At 43.1% G+C, this 24,448-nt stretch overlaps 1 protein-coding gene across 1 annotated transcript in view; it reads right to left on the reverse strand.

Annotated features, from left to right (window-relative positions):
• Positions 1–24,448, reverse strand: part of CDH8 (cadherin 8) — a 1,279,274-nt gene that overhangs the window by 8,138 nt on the left and 1,246,688 nt on the right. The window contains exon 11 of the mRNA XM_069652973.1: positions 9,632–9,883. Within this exon, the coding sequence (XP_069509074.1) occupies positions 9,632–9,883 (252 nt within the window). The remainder of the gene's footprint in view (positions 1–9,631; positions 9,884–24,448) is intronic.

A 24,448-nucleotide genomic window follows, 5' to 3' on the forward strand; every position in this document is an offset into this window, starting at 1 on the left:
TAATAAAAATTAAAACAATGGCACAGACACTAAACATTTCAACACTCAATACATCATATTATATTACAGGAAAAGGGGTCACTAATCTAACAGATCATACTTAAAGTGTACAAGTTGATTTCTCATAATCTCATGTGGAGAGTCAGAGTAAGCTGTCAAAGATGTCACAAGCAGTTCTAAATAAAAGTGGGTACTTGGTCAAGTAAGAGGCATGTGGGTAAAAAGGTCAAGGCATTACCTTGATGTTCGAGTAGATCACAGTATTGCTATATAGGGTCTGAGTCATACCATACTCGACAGTCTCATTCCTCGGGGGAATGATCCGAGTCTGTAGCAATTATACAAAGCTTCTATCCCAAAGAGAGAAATACTGGATATACCTATTGGACACCAAACATCCTAGGGGCCTTAATGAAGAAACAATCTTGAACTGTTTCATTTAATAATATTCATTAAGTGTACAGCACTAACAGTATAGACCTCTACCTGACTATTACATATAACCAGACTGCATTAGTATACACACATACCCCTGTGATATACAGTTAGTTCTCTAACTACCATACATTCATCACCTTATTGACCAGCCTATATCTGGGTCCCCACCAAAAGGTCCTTTTTCCTAATTAGGTATGATGAAATGATCTTTACATTTTCATCCACATCCTTAAGTGAATTGACACGACGCTATTACAATACGGGGCTGAGTCAGTATTGTGGTGTTAAAGATATATGTAATGTTCTGTGAGCATTTTTGTTGATTGTACCAGTATGAACTTATTTAAATATAGTCATGTTATTCGCAACTTTGTATAGATGTCTATCCATCTGCACATCCGATGTAGAAACATTGCAATAACAGGATTAAAGTTCTATACACAAATGCATGAAGCTCCGCAATGTCACTATTTAACTTCAATAAGTGTATATGTGCTCTACTAAGGCTGCTGCACCAATATGGCACCCTGCATATAAATGTAATTTGTGGTGATGATTTTTAACGATTGTACTACGCAGACTCATTAGATTTTTTTTTCATTCATGTTTGGATGTCCATATACATCAACATGTTCACATGAGGCAGTATAACACCTGATATGATAGACAGATAAATGTAGAAACTAATACGATGATTTGAGGTATATATTTCTACTTTAGGTTCACAGAATACATAAACCATTATATATACCACCAATGATAAATATAACACCTACTCCAGTCTAAGATGTCCGTCACATTTCACACTACTTTCCCCAGCTAGTCCTTCATCTATTTCACGCTCCTGAGCCTCCTCAGCCAGTAACCCTAGTAACATATGCCAATGACCCGCCAGTTTTCATACGGTCCCTGGTCGCCTTGGACACGGATTGAGCAACGGGATGTGCTGCTTTCCTTACACGACTCGAAACCAGGGACACGCTGCTCTTCACACACAACTCTAATCAGGTACGCGTATTTTGCCCCTCATTACGAGCTTTGCTACTAAGGCACCTTTCTTTGCCATTCAGTAATGTAAACGTTCTGTATCTTTTCAGAAAGTGCTACACTGCGTTTTACCATCAACTCTAATCCATTGGGGCTGATCGTTAACACAAGTGTGAATTGCTGACACTCGACTTATCCACTTGGATGAGATCATTGCCACAGGTGGTCCTGCCACACGTTTGGCTTAGAACAGGTCAGCCTCCTTCAAATCTCCTCTTCTTTTTATTTCTCACTTCATTTCGAACAGTGCACTTACCTTTCTACTCACCATATCTCCCCACACATGGGGTTCTTTATCGCTTTCCTTGAACCTCTACCCCTGAACGTGTGCTTTCCCTGCTCTAGCAATCTTATATATATATATACTGTTCATGCACTCAGGCAGTGAACCTATTCTGCACGTGGGATTCCACTTAAATTGTATGATTACGTTCAACACACCCTCACTCAGTGCGAGGTATTCCTTGCGCATGACTTGTCATTTATGACTTGTTATGTCTTCTCTGTATGACACTATGATAAACCGGATTTCACCAACCCATTTGAGCATGCTTTTCTCTCTAGACATGTAGGTCTACCAGTGACTATGTATAGTACCCATTCTTTCATACCCCTGAGTACACTTATAAGAATCGCCATATATACCTCTTTTGCTGAGTCTAACTCATTTATGATTACTTTTCCTCAGTGCCCTTGCACCCTCTACCAGACTTGGATCATCCCCCGAGGAATGAGACCGTCGAGTACGGTATGACTCAGACCCTATATAGCAATACTGTGATCTACTCGAACATCAAGGTAATGCCTTGACCTTTTTACCCACATGCCTCTTACTTGACCAAGTACCCACTTTTATTTAGAACTGCTCGTGACATCTTTGACAGCTTACTCTGTCTCTCCACATGAGATTATGAGAAATCAACTTGTACACTTTAAGTATGATCTGTTAGATTATTGACCCCTTTTCCTATCACGTAATATGATGTATTGAGTGTTGAAATGTTTAGTGTCTGTACCATTGTTTCCATTTTTATTAAATGCATGTATCCCTTTAGACTAGAAAGGGACACTAGATATGTGACTTCACAATAATTAATTGACAAGCCTATTGGAGCCATGTCTAACATCATCTCTTGATCTGATTTTTCTTTACCAATATGTACATGATGCTCAACAACAGATCCACAAAGGCTTCTGAAGAAGAGGATTGTCCTCGAAACGCGTCAAGCCAATCATAGTGGAACCTCTGTCAATCATGATAATGCAGACTGTATTGCTGTTTTTATCTGTTTTCACTTCAAAATATGTGTTTATGAATAAATGTGAGAGCCGTCTCTCCTTTTATACGACCACACTTAACTACCCTTGGCCTTCGCTAAGTACACTAATATTGAATGTGTTTTCATACAAAACGTATTGATACAGCACTGAAATTCCTAAATTACTACACCTTGCTGCATATCCATAGAGTGTGCAGGGGACGGGAGGTCTTCAACCTTGGGTCCTCTTTCCTTGTTCTTGTATACGATAGGGTTTTTGGGCAAATGCCAGAACCCTCTTTTCCTCCCCTGCACCTCCCGAGAAGTAAAGAAAGTTAACACCTACTTGGTGTTACTCCTAAGTACATCACCCATAATCACTCCCAAAAGTGGTGTGCACCTACCCTTCTCCCTTTTTTTCATATGACAATAGACATAACAGCTGCAAGTCTGTTGTGGTAGGAGGGGGTAGGGAAAATGTGTCTTAGAAGTTTGAAGTGATAGTGACAGAATTTTGAAATACTATTGATCTAAATTGGGACGGTTAGGGGTCCATAGTGCAGCCAAGGTTTTTGACTATATCGGAGAGATGCAGAGTTGGGCCGAGGGAGGTGGGCTATGGGAGTGGTTGTGGGAGAAGGGTGGTATTGCCACACACCATGATTTTGGTTTTATCAGGGTTCAAAAGGAGGTGGTTACAAGTTGTGCATCGGTCAATATCACAGGGACAAGCCTTTAGGTAAGGGAGAGGGTTGCAGTTAGTAAAGGGGATTCTTAGGATAATTTGGGTATCGTCGGCATATAACTTAGCCCCCACTTGACAAAATCCATTCAGACTTTGCACAGACATTCAAAGTTCAGATTCTAATCATTCTGAAACATCTGCCCACATTTGTCAAATGGCAACAAAGTTATAAGCCATCTAAAAATGTTGAGACCCACCTCTAATTTAGCCTCCACTTGACAGAATCCCACCAAACTTTGCAAAAACATTTATATCTAGATCTCAAATATGTTTCTAAACTTTTGTGCAGAATCATCAAATGGCACTACAATATTGTAATACCCCCCTCTAATTTTGCCCATCTTGACAAAATCCAACCACATTTCTATCTAGATCAAACATATGCTTGCAAACATTTTGCATATTCGTCAATTGGCTCCACATTGATGAGCCTTTACAATATTTTGTGGCCCCCTCTCTTATTTTGTTACCTCTTGACAAAACAGCACCACACTTTCCAAAATCATTTGTAACCAGGTCTGGAACTGAATTCCAAAATTTCATGCACTGTCATTGATTGGCGCCAAAGTTATACGTCATTCAAAAACTGCTTTTCACCAACCCTGTAATGCACAAATAAACATAGATGCCCCTGAACATCTAAGATGTTTGCGTATATCTCAAGACTGCCCTGGACTGTTCCCAGACATCAGAGAAGAAAAAAGCCTATTTTTTTGTCTTTTTAAGGCTACATCCCACCCCATACTCATCACCGCTCACATCCCCACAGTTTGTTTCATTAGTTTGACAAGTGCAATGTTGTGCCTTTTAATATGTTTTTACTGCAATGTTCACAGACACCGGTCACCGTTCCAGAATCCAACATGGTGGACGTTTTCACCGTCCAACAGCAGGCGCGTCCGATGTCCGCAGACATCATATCGGCCCCTAGACCAATCAGGGTCTATCCACAGAGCGAACAAGGAAGAGAGGCTGTGGACCGAACCCAGATATCACTTATTTATTTGGGCCTAATTTTTGGTCATTTTTAAAAGAAACTACTGGAAGGATTTACATCAAATTTACAAAAGCATGCTTTCACGACCAAGCCGCAACTCCTGCCACCCATTTGTTGAAAATCCGTCCAGGCGTTTCGGCTGTAGGCCTGCACCACATTTGTTTCCATTGCGACTATGGGAAAAACCACACATTTTGGAACCCCCTTATAACTTTGCTCCCGCCTTAACAAAACCACATCAAACTTTGCAGGACCGATCTGACCGAGCCAAATACCTGATTTGCAAAGTTTTGTGAGGATTCGTCCAGGGGGCGCAGACTTATAAGCCACCCAAAATGTGCTCTTCCTATGGGTTGAGCAACTTAACCATAACTACAGGACCTGCAGTAGCAAGCCCTGTAATATTACCTGGCCTGCGGTTGTGCCCATGCGGTTATGGTTAGGTTGCTCAAATCATTGAAAGAGCACTTCTTGGGTGGCTTATAACTTTGCCCCGTGTGAACAAATCCTCGTGAAACCTTGCATAAACAGTATATGACCCCCTTGGAATGATTTTACAAAGTTTGGTGCAGTTTCGTCCGAGGTGGGCAAAGTTACAGTGGGGTCCCATAATTTGTGGAAATCCTCATAGATGCAAGGGACAAACATTTTTTGCTCACGCCCACAGCTTAAATCGCAGGACAGATTTTCATCGGATTTGAGGAAAGGTGAAGCCCCTTGTTCCCAAAAGTGTGCTTTTGTAAATTTGGTGTTAATCTGTTGAGTGTTTTTTTTTTTTTTAAATGGGCAAAAAGTAGGTAAAAAATATTGTGATATTTGGGGCTGGTCGGCAGACTGACTTCCATATTCATTCCGTGGACACCCTCCTGGACCAATCGTATGCGGCCACTGTTTTGATGGCAAAAATGTGAGGTGCGTTATATTTTCTGAAATGTTGCCATGTTGGATGCGTGGGCAGCCGTCGGTGTCCATGTATAACGTGGAGGGGAAAAAGTCTGGAAAACAATTTTTATTCGAAAGTGGGGCTGGAAAAGTTAGGGGTCGAAGAAACATGATATAGAGCTGTTTTTATAAGTTAAAAAAGTGGGTGCCGATGCCGCCCAGTCTGTGGACACTGCAGTAGTCTTCAGACAGTTTTGTGAGAAACAGCTTGGGAAACACATTACAGCTGGAAGAGGGCATAGACAATGTTGCGGAGTGGAATAAAGCTGACATGGAGCTGTTTTTATAGATTAAAATGTGGTTTGCAGATGCTGTTGAGTCCGCGGTCAATATTGGTGTCCGCATACATCATTTCAATTGCAGGTGATTCAGGGTGAGTTTTGTTATTTGAAGGTGTATAGTATGTACATGGTTGTGTCCAGTGTCCAGATTTTAAGTTATTTCCAGTGTTATGTTGATGACAGTTAGGTTTAATTAAAATTCTGTGATTGAAATGTGGTGTCCTAGTTTTTTATTTCTAATTGTCTGACTGACATTGAGGCACTGTTTGTGGCTAACAAGCTGTATCCCAATGCCAGTAAAATGTATATATTGTTTATTGTGACACGTGTGCCCAGTTTTTCTTCTATACTCTGGCCGCTGTCTTCGGGCCCTTTACTCTCACCATGCTGTGAGGCCAATAACTTTGGGGTTTCTTTAAGTCCTCGCTCTCATTTACTCCTTACACTTTGGAGCTTGTAAAGAAAGCCCATGCTTTCAGATTGACTCCTTACAGGAATTGTAAAGTAACTCACCTTCACCCAGAAGCTCAACATCTGTAGAGCCCTGCTCCTGTGTAGGCTGAACTACTGCAACATCCTCTCCTTTAACCTCGCCCTTTGTTGTCTATGCAGCCCTAAAATTTGTAAAATGTCTCCTGCTATTTGCAAGGACTACACATTTCCCTAAATACTGCCCTGCTAGAGCCCTCCACTGTTATAACTCCAATACTCGGCTTGTCAAACAAACAGAGCAGGAGGCATGTCTCTATCTTCGGCCGGTGCTTTTCTTTGGAACAGCTTTCCTGCTCCTCTTATGTTTGAGCTGGTCTTCATTAAGTTATGTAAACTTCTGAAATCTCCACATGTGTGTTCTTGTTTTACTTTATCCCTTCCCTGCTAACTCATACCACTGAGAATGGTGGCCTGGTCCCTCATGAACCTCACAGGTTCCAGGCCGTATATCTAGTCTACACCAATACACCCCCCCCCCCACCCTTCAGCACTGCCCTTGCAGGTCTACCGTGTGGCGGAGGTGTACCACACCCTTGGGACTCCTCTGCCCCAGCAGGTAGCTAGTGGCCTCCCAGTTTGGCATGTCTTCACACTTTCCTAGTGGGCTTGGTAATGTCTATTCCTCTTTCCATTCATACACTTCTTTTACTGCACAATCCATATGTGCATTTATAGCAGCAGTGTGTAAGGGGATATGCAAGTGAAATGCATATGCAAAAGATTTGTAAGTGGTAGTTGGTTTGTGGAAGTTTATTATTTTGATAGGGTTATATGTAGAGGTTTTTCAACTGATTGGTAGATATATGTGCATCTGTTTCAAAGCAGGCAATGAGGGAGGGCTACAAACATAACAGTAAAAAGGGTAGAAAGGCTGTCTTGTGCGATGTTGTGCACGTGCAATCTATTTTTTTTTAAATAATCAATGGCCTAGAAAGAGGACTGCAGAGACTGTGGACCATGGATTATGGTGTCCTTATTGTATGCTAGAGAAAATAATTTTGGACAGATAATTGAGTCTGTTTGTTTTTCTATTTCTCTCGTATACCATTTTGCATTATTACTATTGGCATCGTAGAACATTTACTTTGAAAAGGTGGTTCCTAAAGAAATCTTTTTTTGGTGCTTTTTTATTTCAATTTCTTTTTTTTGCACGAGAGGCCAGGAAGTAAGGTGGGGAGTGAAGTAAGGGAAGGGGCAGCAAGCACAGCTATTGTGGGGAGGGTGAACAGGGTAAGATGTTGGGTGTGCATTACTTATAAGGTAGGGGCAGTGTTTCTCATGCCCCTTGATAACAGCCTCGAAAGGACTTCAAAACTGCTCCCCCCTGCACAGAGGTGTGTTGCAGTATACATAGAGTACTGTTGTCTTTGAAACATATACAGATCAACAGCCTCTTTTATGGCTTGCAAGGTAGATGGTGGAATGATTTGCCCCGCGTGAGTAGTCTGTGTGGTTGCAGTATTGGTTGAGGAAGATGAGGTAGAAGAAAACAGCCTACTTCTTCCTGAGAAAGCAACAGCCTTTCTGAGAGCATCCCAGTGGTCGGATTTGTTGTGGTCCTGTAGGACTACTGCCCAGGATGTCCATGACTGAGTACAAGGTTACACAGAGTGCCTTTCACTTTGGTAGCCTCAGCCTTTGGCACACCCCCAAAAGTGGTAAAGAAATCCAACATCTATGATTCTCTGTGGGTGCTACAGGTAGGCAGTTCTGCAACCTCATTTTCTTGGTCCTCTTCATTGTTTTTGGAATTGTTGAGCTTCTTCTGTTGTCTAGGCCTTCCAGCTGGTGGTGGTGGTGGTGGCTCCTGAGGAGGAGGGATGGCAATAGCTGATAACATTTTTGAAGATAAATAGCAGTTTTGATCATATTCTTCAAAGCATGTGCTATGTCCTAGTTTGTTAATGGATAATTAGTAAGAATAGGTGTAGTAGCTGTGCAAGGGTGCATTTTCAGCTTCAAACTTCCTAAATCAGCTGAAAATGTTTTTGGGAACTGTTCGCAAAGCACAGACTCATTCGCGAAGCGAGGACACGTTCGCGAACACGTCATCATGCTGCGCGCACTTGGTCACATGACACTGTCCGGAAAGTCTGTGATCACGTCAGATGTTCATGAACGTCTGTGAACACAAAACCAGTTGGAAAATTTACAAAAAAGATTATACAAGTGTTTAAAATGTTGCTAGGAGGTGGGGAAGGCACAGTTCAAACTTTCTACATCTGCTGAAAATACTGCTATATTGCTATATTGGGGGAAGTATGAAATTAGGAAATTGTTGCAAATTAGGGTGCACTGGTAACACATGAAATTCTGCAAACACACTTTGTTGAAGGGACATTATGTTTAAGTTGTGCTAATAAAAATCTATCAAAGTTTGTGAAAAAAAAGTGTGTTAAAGGGACGTTATGCTTAAGTTGCACTATTAAAAACCTATGGAATTCAATGAAACCACTTTGTTTAAGGGACGTTTTGGTTAAAACTAAAACAGAAAAACCCCAGAAGTTCACCAGTTATGGTAAGCTAAGCAACCATAACTCACATCGCCACCATGCACTGATAGGACTAACACCCAGTACATGAAAGATAACATCACGAATGTCATTGATGACATCACTGATGACATCACATATATCATAAAATGAGTCAATCAATTGGCAAACAATTGTTCAATATTATTTTTAATGGCCCTATAGTGCTCACTGTCTGGCAATTCAGCACTCGGTCCGGTGGCATGGAGTGACGGTGTAAATCTAGACTCCATGAGGGGATTTGCCATCATTACCGATTCCGGCAATACCGGTGCATTTAATTACAGTATTTTTTACTGGTAGTGCACCTGGCTTACCTCCAGCTTTTAGCTAAAGGTAACTCAGGTGCCCCACCGGCAAACCTGTAGTTGGCCGTTCTGGTAAAGTGCTAGTATTCATGAATACTCGTACTTTAATACCAGACCGGACGACTCTGAATGAGGCCCACTCTCCCGTTACCTCCAAAACAAGATTAGGAGCCACCACCCACAATCAGAGCCTTGATGGACGTCCCTTCCGACAACTAAGACAGGGAACCATAGCCCACTATTAACTTAGTTCCTAAAGACTGAACTCCATGTGCCTACCGCTGAACTTGCCACTCAGGTTTGAAACATACTGACACCCAAAGTTGCTAAGGGGTCCTTTGGTGACATACTATGCAAAAAGAAATCTAAATATGGTGCATCAGATGCGTTTACATCTTCTAAACAATGCACACTGGGGCATCGTGCATATCCCACAGTGATAAAACATGCATAAGGGTTATTTTTAATCTCCGTCTTTAATTTGACGTTGGATGTAGATACAGCTAGTATTCCTGTCTATGATGCCAATACTACATTACAAATTCCGAAGAAGAAAGCATTTAAAGATGTGTTCGAAAATGAAATACTCACCCAACAGCAGTATGATGCATGCTAGTATAGCTATTAAGGCCCCCATACTGAGTCCAATTGGAAGCACGTAGGCCTCGACGTTGCAGGACTGGACCACGCCATCATTGCTACAGCCACAGACCCGGATGGTGAGGGTGCTTGTGCTGCTCATTTGAGGATTCCCACTGTCGCTTATTATGATCGGCAAAAGATATAATTCTTGCTTCAGGCGGTTAAATCCACTATGCCGCGCCAAAATGCTGAGGGAGTTATCTGGGAAAGATGACAAGTGAATAAATGACATACTGTACGATTTCTAAACTGAGTTCATAGTTTTTCTACCCGTACATATACATTTAAAGTTAGACATCCAACAATTCGAAAATCGCATTTGTACTATAAATGAGGATGAGTAGTGACCCTTCACAGCAGACAGTAACCGAATATATTAACTGGAACTAAGTGTTGCCACAATTAAACTATCCGTCTCTATGGACATTGCTAGTGCATCCTATAAAATCAGCATACTTGGTGGCATACACATTTCTTCCATCTGCACGAAATGAATTTCCTTGAGTAGGAGTCTGGAAGAGGATTGTTATGTCACATTGCGGTGCAGACAATGAGGGGGCCAAGTGGGTGGGTTCTGTAGGCTGAGCTGTAACAGAGAGAATGATTAGAGCCAGGTGGAGGTGAGTGGCCCATGTGCAAATTAATCCACTGATGGGGCAGGAGGCTAAACCGATGGGGAGCTTAATAGCAAGCGTCGTCCAAAGATTCTAGCTGCGACGGTGGAAAGCATCTGTACTACCCATAGGACTCCTCATCGCGAGACCCGTCGAGGAATTCAGGGGCTGCAGGAGCCACCAGACACTGAGACGAAGAGGAGGAATATGAAAAGCATTACCAAAAGCAGAATGTGGGGTCAGGGCTGGACTGGGAACTAAAAGAGGCCCTGGAAATAATTACTGGGGACCAAAAGGGGCCCTGGAAATAAAGCTCAAAGTGGCCCCATATGACGCATTTTCAGCAAGCCCAATGCTTTTCCTATGAGACATTTTGAAAATACCACAGAAAAGAGGCCCAGGGTGCAGAGGCCCACCGGGAAATCTCCAGAGTTCCCTATAGGCCAGTCCACCCCTGTGTGGGGTGGGTTATGTATGCCACTGGAAGGCATGTATCTGAATGCTGTGTCTGTCTAGCATTGTCGAGGTGACCAGAGAACCTCGCTAATTGAACGAGAAGGTTATTATGCTACAGAACAACCCGTATCAGGTTTCAAAACGTGTTGTCCATGCATAATCTTTACAAGGCGATTTATTGTACATCGACATGGATAAGAATGTCTTGTGATTGTCCTTGCCCAGTACGGTGTGTCAGACTGAAGACACCAGGTAGCATGTAGAAGTAAATAGAGAACATGTATGGGAGATTGGCAATGTACCAGCTTCTCTTTTTGTGTATAATGGAAATGATATTGTGCCTCCGAGGTCTATTGTGAAGGAGTGTGGTTGGTATTAGGACTTATTGTGGAATTGTTGTTGACTCGTAGAAAGGTTGGGTTACTAGTTCACTGTGCCTATTACCATCAAGGAGCAGATTGGCTTCAGGAGAAATGTGTACACTCTGCTCCTAAAACAACTCTGCGCTCAAGCCTTGCTCATTTACTTGTGATTCCTAAACATCGTCGAGCGAGATTAGGTGGCCGTGCATTCTCAGTAGCTGCAAGTATGTTATGGAAATAACTGCCTCTTGCACTCAGAAGTATTGGTAACCATTTTCAATTTAGACACTCTCTCAAAACTCTTCTGTTTCAGATTTTTGCCCATATAACCTTGTCCATCTTCGGCAAGATGCCTTTTGAGGGAACATGCGCGCTACGAGTGTTTGTAACATAACATAACATAACATGACATTCCACGGATACCTGCTGCTGGTACCTCTTGTGCGTGTTTGTGGTGCAGAGGTGTTGTGCCCAAGGCCAATGCAGGGTTACAGGGTTGTGGGGGTCATAGTGACTCTTATTAAGACGTTAATGGCACACTGCCCCCTTGATGGTAGGTATAGGGATGCTAACACCACTTTTGGGTGTGGGTTGTTTGGGCATTGGTATGTTTTGTTGTGGAAGTTATTCTGGTGCTTGAAACGTTTGGTGAGGAAAGGCAATGTTTTTGTATACTGCCTAGAGATATCTAATATTCCTGCCTTAGAACTGATAACTCTGTTATTTGTGAACTTGTTGAACCAAACCCTGTTATCAGGACATTTGTATTCATTTATTTGTATTCATGTATTGAGGGTGAAGTGTGTTTTGACCAGACATGGACCGCGCATGGTTGGTTGCCATGAATGAACCCATGTTGGGGGGAATAGCAAACGCGGCGACGGTCTGTGGGCTCACTCAGACTAGTGACATAGTGCACTACAGGGACTTGCACAGTAGCTTGAGCTGCTCCTGGAACTGTATAATACACACTGAGATGAGGCCGTGTGGGGATAGCGGCCACCCTGGGCACATACATTGAAGGGATGGAAGTTATACAGGATGTGAATGATAGCAGAATCAGGGAATGTGTTGTAAAGTAATAGTTGACCATAAATGCAACTGGCAAGGTACTTTCCGGTGTCATCATTTTGCTGTACTACTTATTAAATGCAACTTTATTTTCATTAGTGGTGGCAACGAGTAGAAACGCCTTGAGTCTGGTGCTGCAAAATAAGTATTTAGCTATGTGATGATATTGTTTTTTTTAAAAAAAAAAGAACAAAATTAATGTTATCACTTTCTCAAGCGTTTACACAAAACATAACATGCAACAAACACATGAACCCGCCATAAGTAGCATTTTCTGTAAAGATGTAAATTGATGCGATTCACGGATGAAGGTTTGAGGGCCACGTTTTTGAGGTGAGGGGCGGGCTACTTTTTTGAGGCGAGGGATGGGCCACTTTTTTTTTGGGTGTCCGGGCCTATTCCTTGTCCCAGTCTGACCCTGCATGCTTAGAAAAAAGAAACAACAGTCACCAGAACAATCCTGAGTTAAGCGCTCTTCATAAGTGGGAGAGGTAGTCATCAAATTACTAGTGGATGGTGGAGAATACATGTACAGAGAAGAGGGCCAGGGCACACCAGACATATTGCATATGTCTGATGGGCCTGAATATCCACTGTATAGTGTGCACAGTGAATTCAATTGCTGGGTAGTCTGGGAAGGGTAGGCATGTGCAGGTAAATGGAAGGTGCTTCCTCTCGGTTAAGTAGGTGGAGCATTGGTGTAGATTTGAAGGAGTGAATAATAGTAGTGTTTTTAACATATAGTGGAAAGGAGTTGCAGTAGTGCAGAATGAGTAGAGAAAGGGAGAAGATGTGGGTTTAAACACAGGGGACGAGACAAAAAAGAGATTGGAGAGTAAAATAGGGTGGATGGTAAAGGGAGGATGGTAGTGAAAGATAGTGTTAGCGGAGGGGCAATCTCATACAGAGATTTGAAAACAAGCAGTAGTAGTTTAAGGAAGGACTGTGGTTTAATAGAAAGCGATCTGGTATGAAGGCAGCATTTGGAGGTAATGTGTGACAAATCAACGCCTGTCCCACAAGAGTACAAAGATGAGTAGAGGCTAAAGGGACTACTCAGCTCTCACACATCTAAAAACCAAGATACAACAAAGTCATAAAAGTAAAATAGGCGCTGTCAAGAGATAGACATCCTTCGCTGTTTGCGGTAAAGTGCACAGAGAGAAGACTATACTCTTACTAGGGGTGTGAATGTGATTCAATAGTGACCCAAACAGCAAAATATCACAGCTCAAAATAAAGGGAATGCCCAATCAAGCTTCTACAAATGCATGAAAAGTTAAATAGGAAAACTGTACAAAAAACCCATGATGTGGAAAGGCCAGAGGGTATGCCATGTCAGAATAGATCGAATGCAGCACTCTGGGTGACAATCCATGGCTTAAAAGGCAATGGGCCTCATTAGGAGTATGGCAGTAAGGCAACAACGGTGCCGGTATCGCTACTGGCACCGTTGCTACCGTACAACCATACTAGGACTTCTGCTCGCGGGTGCCCTTTCAGCCACCTGGTCTGACCAGGTGGCCGTACCGGCACCCGCAAGCAGAACATGATGGTAGGAACAGTACCGTTATAAACAGTACTGCCGTCCCTATTCCCATTGATCCCTATGGGGGTTCAAATGGGAATGGAGACATACCGGCTCCGGCACCCGCGCAAGGGGAATTACCGGTTCGCCGAGGTCTGAATGGCCCAGTGATTCCCCTTTCATGGGTGCCTTAGCCGGATGTGAGTTTGGGGTTAGCCTTGCCGGTAAACCTCCAACCTCGTAATGAGGCCCAATGTCACTGAACACAATGTTCTTTGTAATAGGATATGTCTTGGGAGAAAGGTGCACATGTGACCGAACCAGTCTCTAGTGTCGAAAATGGACCAAGGGGGCAGTTTTGGCTCAATAGTACCGTCTTGGAGGTTCGACTATGGTGAACCACGTAGTTAAGTGCAGCAGTCTCAGTGTTGTAGATGGGGAGCGGTATGCAGGAGAAGTCAAATTGAGCACCCTGCAATGCGGGGAGATGAGCAGCTTGTTAAGGCCATCAGAGTCCGTTCAATACTCAGACTGGTTTGATGACACTCTTCAGGTGAAGCTGTTTGTTAGGGGCGACCAGGGTCAGTTGATGGTCAAGTAGACAGTGACGATGCTCGCAACTAGATTTGCATGATTGCTTCAAGTCATTTGATGTGGAGTCTGATGATCAGGGCTCAAAGATCCACCTGGGTTGGTTCCGCTGGTGATGACTATCAACAGCAAAGAGGCTGGCGGATTGAGCAGTGATTCGGTGGCAGCAGCTGCAACAAAGTAGCTTATTGTTTGAGTTTATGCAGTGAACAGGCTCAAACAAGCAATTTGAGTTTTAAAAAAAGCTTGCTGAGTGCTGAAGTCATCTCTGGAGGGTCCTGCTGGTTCAAAATGCAGTGAACCTGGCTTGACGACAGTTACACTGACTCAGGACTTTCTTTGCTCTCTGGATGCTACGAATCCCACTCAGAACCCCTCAGGGACAAGTTCAGTCCATGTCCTCTGGCTTCCAGAAAGGGTGGCTTGTGAACACCTTCAGAAATCCTTCACCACGTTGAGGTCCTGGCAGCAGTGTGACTGGCAGAGAGGCAGGTCTTGTTCCAGCAGCAGGTTTACCTGAAATGTGCTCAGGGGATGGTTAGGGTACATGGCTCTCCACTGCCTTGAACGCTCAGTGCTCACTTCACTGGTGGAGTGCTCTGGAAAGTCAACTTGCCCAAGAGAGGTTCAATTAAATCTTTCAGGGTTGCAGAGCCAAAACATGGGGCCTCATTACACGGACGGCGGTAAGGGTTAACGGTCACCGTTAATGGCAACGGTGACAGTTAACCCTTACCGCCGTACTACGAGGTCCCTTAGCGGGTTGGAGTTTTAACGCCTGCTTTTTGCAGGCGTTAAATACCAACCCGCTAAGGGACCTCAGAGCTAATTACGGCACCGCAAAATTGCTGTGCCGTAATTAGCGCCTTCCCCAGTCCCATAGAGCCCTATGGGGCAGAAATGGGAATGGGGAAGGGCAATGGCAGAAAGGGGATTTACCGCCCCTCCAACCTTGGAATGGGGCGGTAAATCCCCTTTCCGCCAAGGCGGTGCCGGTATTTTACCGGCATGGTCCAGGGTGCTAATAGCACCCTGGACCACCGCCTTCCGTGTAATGAGGCCCATGATCTGAAGAAGTGGTGGGAGAGCCCTGCTCTTAAAGTCAAAAGCCCATAGGTGATTAAACTAAAGCTAGCCTTCTTTAGTGGTCCAATCCGTGCGCTTGAAAGAAGTGGACTTTTTCCATCTGACATCACACCCAAAGTGCTTTGACAAGAAGGAGAGGGAAGATGGAAAGAAGCAAGATGGTGGAAGTCTTCCTCCACTGTACAGCGCTCCTCCTACTACACTAATCCCACCACTGCCCTTCTCACTAGGGTTAAAGGCTTCTAGAAATTCTGCACCCTTTGTGACTATATACAAGGTCTTTTGTCATTTCTCCCTAGGGGTGGAGCCCTTTCATATGAGGCTAGGGAGGTGAGGCTGCTACCCCATAGTCCCCCTGGGGGTGTTAATATGCAGGAAGACCTCATACAGAGGGAATCCCCTCCTGGGGATAAGGACGTCCACCTGGTGAAAAGTCTCATACCACCTTATCCCATAAACCCCTACCCTCATGGTTACCCTTTTTAACCAACATTGATGGTAGAACCATGTTAGAACCATGTGCTACTGTAAACCCATTACAAGTGTGACTATCAGTATAAATGCTGGTAATTCCAGCTCTGGCATTTTTACCAGACCGGCACACTTCAAGTTTGTCAGTGGGAGCCACAGATCTCCCGGCAGGCCTTACCTGCCGGATGTTCAGGCCCCTACTGGCAAACAAATGCCTGAATCCACAGCACCATTACTAACATTGCCAATGATTCAGTAAATTCCATCCCATCCTCTGGAGTCCTGTGGGAACTTACTAGCCCTCCGCTGCCCATAATATCCTGGTAATACCGGGATATCAGGCAGCAGAGACGGTAAGTGCAGCTTGCCAGTATCCCACTAGTAATACCGGTGGGATACCAGCAAATTTATAATCAGGGCCAAAGTGAAACCTCTGACTCCCTTCATTCCATCTTCTTGTTATATTTTCATATTCTGAAGGTAGGCCAGAAGCATCGTGCAAAGCAAGTTCTCCCTATCATCGTCGGACACTGCAGGAGCAGTGTGTACACTGCCATGATTGAAGGTAAGCCGTGGGGCCTATTTAATTGTTGATCTCAAACGAGGATAAAGAAAAGGCAAAATGTGTCCGGTGAGTGCTCCACATGCGCCTCATTCTTTTTAAATGCTTTATTTCTCTTTGCCTTGATGCGCACTTTGGGGTTTGTCTTTGTGAAGATGTACAACATTCCAGAAGGCATTTGGCTATTTAAAAAATGTGCCACTACAAAATGTTCACCTCAAATTCCAGAAGCTCCTCAAGACTCTCCTTTTCACCTCCTCCTTCCCCCTCCCTCCTTTGATGAACTTCACATTCACTGAGATTGGTGACCAGGACTCTTATGTGTCTATCCGCGTCCTGGCATCCCACCCCAATCACCTTCAGCCTCTGCCCACACCCAGCACTTGCCTTATTTGTCCTCTGGCATGAGCCATCACAAGCCAGCACTTAATTATTTACTGGAGGTTGTCCACTCCCACCAAATGATCTCTGCCAATTACTTTAACAGATTGCAACTTACTCCCTAGCACAAACCTCCCTGTCACTCCTAGCACTTACCCCACTCTTCCCTTTCTCTCTGCACTTGCACGCTCTGAATGCTCACAAGGCCTAGTAGGACCGCCTCTCTCTTTCGTTGTTATATTTGCCTTTCACTCCCATGTTCCCTCCCTGTTGCCCGGTGGGCACCTCGAAACACAATTTACTTGATGTATAAGTGTCATACAAATGCACAATAAAAAATAAATATGATCTTCTGCCTGCCACTGCTAAGATATAAGAATGCAGGTTTACACTCTGAGACCATGCTGCATAGTTTACTGACCTTGGATTCAAGACCCCCACTTTCCATTTGACCATATTAAAGCCTAACTGGGATTCTATGGGATGAGTTCCCAGCTAGGGTGCATTTCATTCACTGGGGCTCATTATGAGTTTATGAGTTTACACAATACCTGCCTGTTGTTGCAACCACCCAAGGCCCTTCCCCGCATGGCACCATTTTGTTTTCTTCTGTTTAATGTGGCCTCCCCACACCCCAAAAACACTTGCATGTTCTGTCCTCTGGTCACGTGCTCCTTCTGTTGTGCCACTGCCATGTACATGTAAAAGGGACTTAGGGCCTCATTACGAGTTTAGAGGTAGCCATGCCCTTAATAAGGGCATAATAATAATAATAATAATAATAATGATAATAATAATAATAATTTCGTATTTATATAATGCTTCAAACCCTCAGGTATCTGAACGCTGCTTATTCTTACCCACGTGTGTGGTGCTCGTTTATTGACCTCGGAAGGATGAAAGGCGGAGTTGGCCCTGCCGCGATTCGAACCTGCATCAACAGGTTTTGCACAGATCTCAAAGCGAGCGCTCTTCTCGCTGTGTTATCGGATCGGCGATTGGCTGCCTCCAAACCTGGGTCCGGGTTCTATGAATTGGGAAATACCGGGCCATTCCGACCTTGGAGGGCCCAGTATCCCCATTCAGGGAACCCGGACCCAGACCATCCCCATTTGAACCCACATAGGGCTCAATGGGAATGGGAAGCATGCTAACAATGGGCCTGTTAATGACGGGCCCGCTGTTAGCATGCTGGCCCGCTCGTGGGACCCGCAAATGACGTCTGTTAATACCAGGTGTCCAGAGTGGGTCCTGCGAGCGGACCTCGTAATAGGGTATAAGGGGTTAATGGCGCCAGCACCTTTACCGGTGCCGTTAACCCCTTACCGCCCACCTCATAATGAGGCCCTTTGTCCCTTTTCCATATGGTGGTGGCCATCTTTTTTTCATTTTTTCTCAGGAGATCGGCTGCACAAGCATTGCAGATCTTCAGAGGAACATATATGAATGCCGTCCACACCCTGAGTGAACCCCGGGGTGAAAATTGCTTTTATGCATAGCTAGTCAGGCGGATATGGCTGGTAATGACCCACAACCCAGGCTTAAGCCCTCGCTTAGCTCGCTTAGCTCTGTCCTGCCTTAGCTCAGGCAGGCCATGACTGCCATCCAGGTAGGGCATGAATGCCACATTCTTGACCCCTCACACTCTTCTTAACATCTACATATTGTTTGTGTGTTTTACATATATCCTCCTTTACCCTGCCTCTCCGCTGTGGCCCTTTTCTATTCCCTCGCAGAAAGCGACCTGGATACACTGGATACACAGAGGGGGCATAATTTGCCACTCTCCGGATTAGCCTTCTTAGTGATTTTAGACAAGTGGTTGGTGAATTATAAAATAATATTCTTAATATAAATGAACATCTCGCCATGTGCATTCCATACATTTGGGAGCTTTTGTCAGTTGTGCTGCATTTATCTCCTTTAGCGAACTATCAAAGGGTAATGTTTGGATCAAGCAACATTTTCTAAAATCATACCAACGTCAATCCTATAGCAATGGCAGAGGGAAAAACCACAGCGGATACTCTTTAGCTAATGCACACAATAAATTCAGTCCCTTGTATTTCCAAGTACTGTTACTATTCGTTAAATCAGACATATTCATGTGTTTATAATGTAGTGCCTTGCTGCATCTTCGCTAAGACTTGCATGCACATTGCTCTTTCCAAATGTGCACATTTCCTATGAGAAGATGGAAAACAGTGTTGAGGACAAGTACTCCTATATGCGGATCCTATCCTACAATCTAAACGGAGAAAGTCCATAAACAGTATTTAATGATTATAGTAAAACCTGACTTGATGGAATATATTTGCATGTTGGTACAGAAAATGGAAACTCTCGACAGAAAATGATTCCACATTGTTTACACGTTATCTCAAGTTATAGATTTAAATAAAGTTGTGTAATTATAATAGAGAATGCATTTGATTTTCTCGAAGTCTGAAATGTAATATGTTAATGCAAGGATCATATTATTTTGCAGAAATGTTACTGGGCCTCATTACGACCCTGGCAGAAGACCATGGTGCTATTAGCACCATGGTACATGCCGGTAAGTTACCGACTCCGCCATGGAGAAAGGGGGAATTACCACCCCATTACAAGGTTGGCGTGGCGGTAATTCCCCCTTCCTCCATGGCCCTTCCCCATTCCCATTTTTGCCCCATAGGGCTCAATGGGAATGGGGAAGGCGCTAAGTACGGTGCCACAAATTGCGGCACCGTAATTAGCACCAAGGTCCCTTTGCGGGTCCTTACTTTAATGGCTTGTCTACACCAGCCGTTAAGGTCGGGTCCCGCAAAGGGACCTCGTAATAAGCCGCTAATAGGTTAACGACGCCGCAGCCTTTTACGGCGCCGTTAACCCATTAGCGCCTGGGTCGTAATGAGGCCCACTGACATTGTTTGTGTTTATATAGAAATCTATCGAATGGCATTTTGATTGATGTTAATCTGGGAAACAAGACCAAACACCCATCTACAAAATTAAGGGTAACAAATCGAAGATTAAAGGCCTCATTACACGGTAGGCGGTGAGCCATGGCGCTATTAGCGCCATGGCTCATGCCGGTAAAATACCGGCACCGCCTTGGCGGAAAGGGGATTTACCGCCCCATTCCAAGGTTGGAGGGGCGGTAAATCCCCCTTCCGCCATTGCCCTTTCCCATTCCCATTTCTGCCCCATAGGGCTCTATGGGAATGGGGAAGGCGCTAATTACAGCACCGCAATTTTGCGGTGCCGTAATTAGCTCCGAGGTCCCTTAGAGGGTTGGATTTTAATGCCTGCAAAAAGCAGGCGTTAAATCCCCCAACCTGCAAAGGGACCTCGTAGTAAGGCGGTAGGGATTTACCGGTACCAGTATTTTACCGGTACCAGTAAATCCCTACCGCCATCCCTGTAATGAGGCCCTAAGAGTAGCTTCTCACTTCACACTTTAACACTTAGCAGGGCTTTCCCAGATTCACTGATGACAGAGTAGCTCATTTTAGTCTTATAGTTAAGATAGGATTGCAGAAAGTGTAGGTCACAGCCCCACGCTTCTCTTAACCCCTCAAGTGCCAAGCACGAGTATGCTCGTCCTTTTGAACACATTAAAAAATTAATTCTTCAAGTGATGTAATTTAAATCAAAAGCATTGAGTGGGTTGCAAAGATTGTGCATAGTCAATGTCCGTGCAAACGTGTTAACTCAGGTATTGGCATAGGTGCCATCGCTCTTTAAATGTGGTAATAGTAGCCACCTTCTACCACTCAGATGAACGCTAAAGATGAATTTGAGACCAGAGCCTTGCAATAAACCAGATTTATACCTGCCGAATACTGCTTAGATATGAAATACTACATTTGCAGAAGCAAATATGCAGTTACCTGATGCATAGACCGTTAGGCAAGGCATATGAAAAGAAATATGAGTTTTCCCTGTATTTCTTGGTTTTTTTTTTTTTTTCTACAATCTAAATACATTACACAAATACCAGGAAATATGTAATTCATTTTGATTGCTAAGCAACGTATACATAACATAAAGACACGTATACATAACATAAAGACACTGAGACTCATGGGTGAAAACACACAGACATGCAACTGTTGTCACCTGTGCATGTCCTTGTATTAATAAGTTCGAGGTGATGTGGTTGTCACTGACCCCTCCCAAATCACTATGGACATTAAATTGACAAAAGGTGTTGTTTGTAATCCTAGTGTAAGCATATGATATGTTTAAAGTTTCTTTAAAATGCTTAGATTTGTCCTACTGAATCATTAGATATTGTATCGAATACTTGAATGTGTTCCAGTGCCCAAAAGGGCCTAGTGTGCATGCATGCCACTACAGATAGTGACATGCATGACTGTGATGAACAATTTCACATCATACTTTCCAATCGTAACAATGCAATTTTGTATCCGTCATGCTCTATATAATGTTCCTTTCACATACCAAATAGTAAACAATAGAGTGTGCCCTCTCCCTCATAACCAGGTGGTTCAGCAAGTCACAGTTTAAGCAAAACAAACAGACCACTCAAAAAATAGTACAGAGATTAAAAGAAAAAGAAAACATGCTGAGGCAGACTCTGTTTAATCTGAGATTTTGAGCAGGTTTCCTTTTGCTCAATATCGGTCGTGTGTGTTTCTGTGTTCAGAAAGAGCATATAACCCAATGATAGGTAACAATTGATTTAGAATAAGGGATATTCTAAGTACAGTGTTACCAGTATGAGGATGTTCCGATGCGGTTTGTAAATATTTAGAAAAACAACCAGAGATTCTGAGTTCAGAGATGCTAAGGCCTGACGTAGGTTTCTGGGACATCGTAGACATTTGGGCAATTTATACAACCAGAGCAAATTCTACTCATTCAACAGTATAGATCACAGAAACATTTAAACGTGTTGTGATATCAGAACGAGAACAAAACAGTGCATTCATCTAATTCTCCTTTGGTCTTCTGTTATCAAACTATTTGCGATAGAGGAGAACCCAACCCTGAAGGAAATTGATGTCACTGCTAATAAACTTGAACTTCATGCAATAGTAACATAACATAGAAAGACGCCTTGAAGAACCGAGTTGGCAAAACAATAGAATGTTAGCCTTTAAATTACTAACAAGAAAATGCAATAAAGAAATTCTGGGAAGTATATACATTAGATTAAAATATAAATAGAACACGGACATAGGTTAAAAAGAGATATTTGGGCCAGATCTACAAAGCATCTTTCAATAGGATTGCAGCATTGAAAATCACATTTGTAGATCAGGCCCATTTGTGTTTAGTTGGACGTCATGCACTTTAATGTGGAAACGTCCCTGGTGTGTTTTTAATCCTAGCTAAGGCTCTATGAAGATGTGCAGAATTTTACTGCAAAACTTCACAACGTTCACGAAGTTATAAAGATTCATGCTATCGCCAACGCCATTAATTGCCTGAAAATAGTTTGTTGTGGTCATGTAAGCGACCTACGAGATTATCGGAATGGATAGGATGAAATGAAGTGCTGCATTGATTGCTCTACAAAAAACGTTAGCCAAGCATCATATGTGTGTAACATGCTGCTAAATGAAGTCCAAGCAAACCAATTACATCCGGGTCAAAGACGGATAGAGTTGAGAATGCTGTGCACTGCAGGTCGGAAGCAGGCTAATACGTATACACTTCCAGATCCTATGTTTCTCTGAACGCTGGCCTAGGGTGATGTTAGCTACATCCTCAGGAAGGAACACAACAATCTGTATGCATCCCTTGGTCTGCAGTGCGCTCTTCACATATTCCTCATCTTAAAATGTTATTGGTTTGCATGTAGTACACTCATAATGTTCATTGGAACAATACATCGAAAGAATACAACTGCAACTCAAGAAGGCATCCAAATTTTACTTCTGTAGTTCATAATGAATATTCTTCACCCTTACACGCTCTGCCTTATATGTGATACTATGAATAAAACTAAAGAACATCGGAAAGTAGGGACCTGCTCCCAGATCGTGCTCAGGGCCATGACCCTCACCATTCTCTGTTCCTTCTGCAGGCGTAAGCCAAGGGGAGGGGGACATGCCACTGATCCTATATCTATACAGATGCCTGAATAAATACATATATTATAGGGCTGGGATCACCACCCTATAGTTAAGTTGAGCCGGAATTACATAGGAAATTGAAAGAAATCAATCACTAATAGCTGTTGATTCATGTGACAGATTCAGCTGAAGTTTTACAGACAATTTCATACCTCTGTGGCCCTCAAGACTGGAAGGTCTGTGAAAGATTCTTTAAAAAATAAAAAAATGTTATTAGGAAATAAAAAGAAAAACACTATTTCCAACTCTCCATTCATTTTCCCATAGACAAAAAAGGTCAATTTCTGCTCCACTGCACAGCCAAAAGTGCTAGATGGATTTGGCCCTGGTCTAAAACAACTTGGGCAAAAAGTACTGACTCAGGATCCTTTTGTGGTTTGGGGTTATTTCATCCAGTACTTTCAAAATGATTTGACAGAGAATGGGGTGCCCACTTCTCCAAAATAAATAGCTATATCTACCAGGGTACATTGAGAATCTGGGTGTTTATGAATGAAACAGCCACTATCTTCATTTTTTTTTTCGATGCAAGAGATACCCACGGTTATACCCCAGGTTATACCCTAGGGTATCGGAAAGAAAACACAGAAAGCATCCATTTGTAGGACAAAAACATGCAAATGCCATCAGGCTAGAGGTGGGGGGATGGCAAGAGGACAACAATTACAAGTCAGGAGTTGGAGGGGGGGCTAGGTGCAAGTTTGCGAGACAAGGCTCAAAAAATGTTCACATACCCTTGGGTATAACATGGGGTATAACCGTGGCTACCCGACATTTCAACTGAAACTGCATCACAGAAATTACAAGCATTGTGCAGGGAATGGGTGAGGTGGGGAGGCCATGAGGGGAGGAGGGGGAGCAGGCACAGTTGAGGTGGTCACTTAGTGAGTGCCTGGGAGGGCAAAACAGCATTCTTTATTGCTGTTTTCCCCGATAGCCATGAGTATAACGGCTACAAATAACAGAGGGTATTTGTAGTTCATTACAATGGTGCAGAACATTATACAGTGGGCATGGCTGAAGGCCATGGCTAGTGGCACCGACAGATAAACAGTGGGCAGGAAAAATGGTCTTATAGCAAAATCTGTGAAATTCAAGGAAAAACTATACGGTACAATTAAGATGGAGGTTATCTGATGAATATTCTACGTGTTTATATGTGAATGAATTGATGTTGTTATGCACAAGTCACTTTAATCACTTGCATATGACACTTTAATAATTTAACACATGTATTCTTACCAATTATATGCTATGAATTCCAATAAAACATGTTTTGATGTAATCTGCTGTTCGCTTTGGATTCAGAACCATGGTACTCTTTGTTACTAAGTTTATACATATGTGTTATTGATTTTACATTAGTCAATATCAATTTAGATAACATTTATTGAAACAGTGCACTGGTGTTGAGATCATTAGTCTTTATTATGTAAAGTGGCCCTCAGCATAATGTCCATAATAAGTGACATACATGAGCAATGAAATCAATCACACAAATAACAATTTTGAAGTAGCAAGGACACTACTTTGCATTCCCCAAAAAAATCAGTATAAC

This window comes from Ambystoma mexicanum, chromosome 1p (genome assembly GCF_040938575.1).
Source record: "Ambystoma mexicanum isolate Mex_15411 chromosome 1p, UKY_AmexF1_1, whole genome shotgun sequence".
Classification (NCBI taxonomy): Eukaryota; Metazoa; Chordata; class Amphibia; order Caudata; family Ambystomatidae; genus Ambystoma; species Ambystoma mexicanum.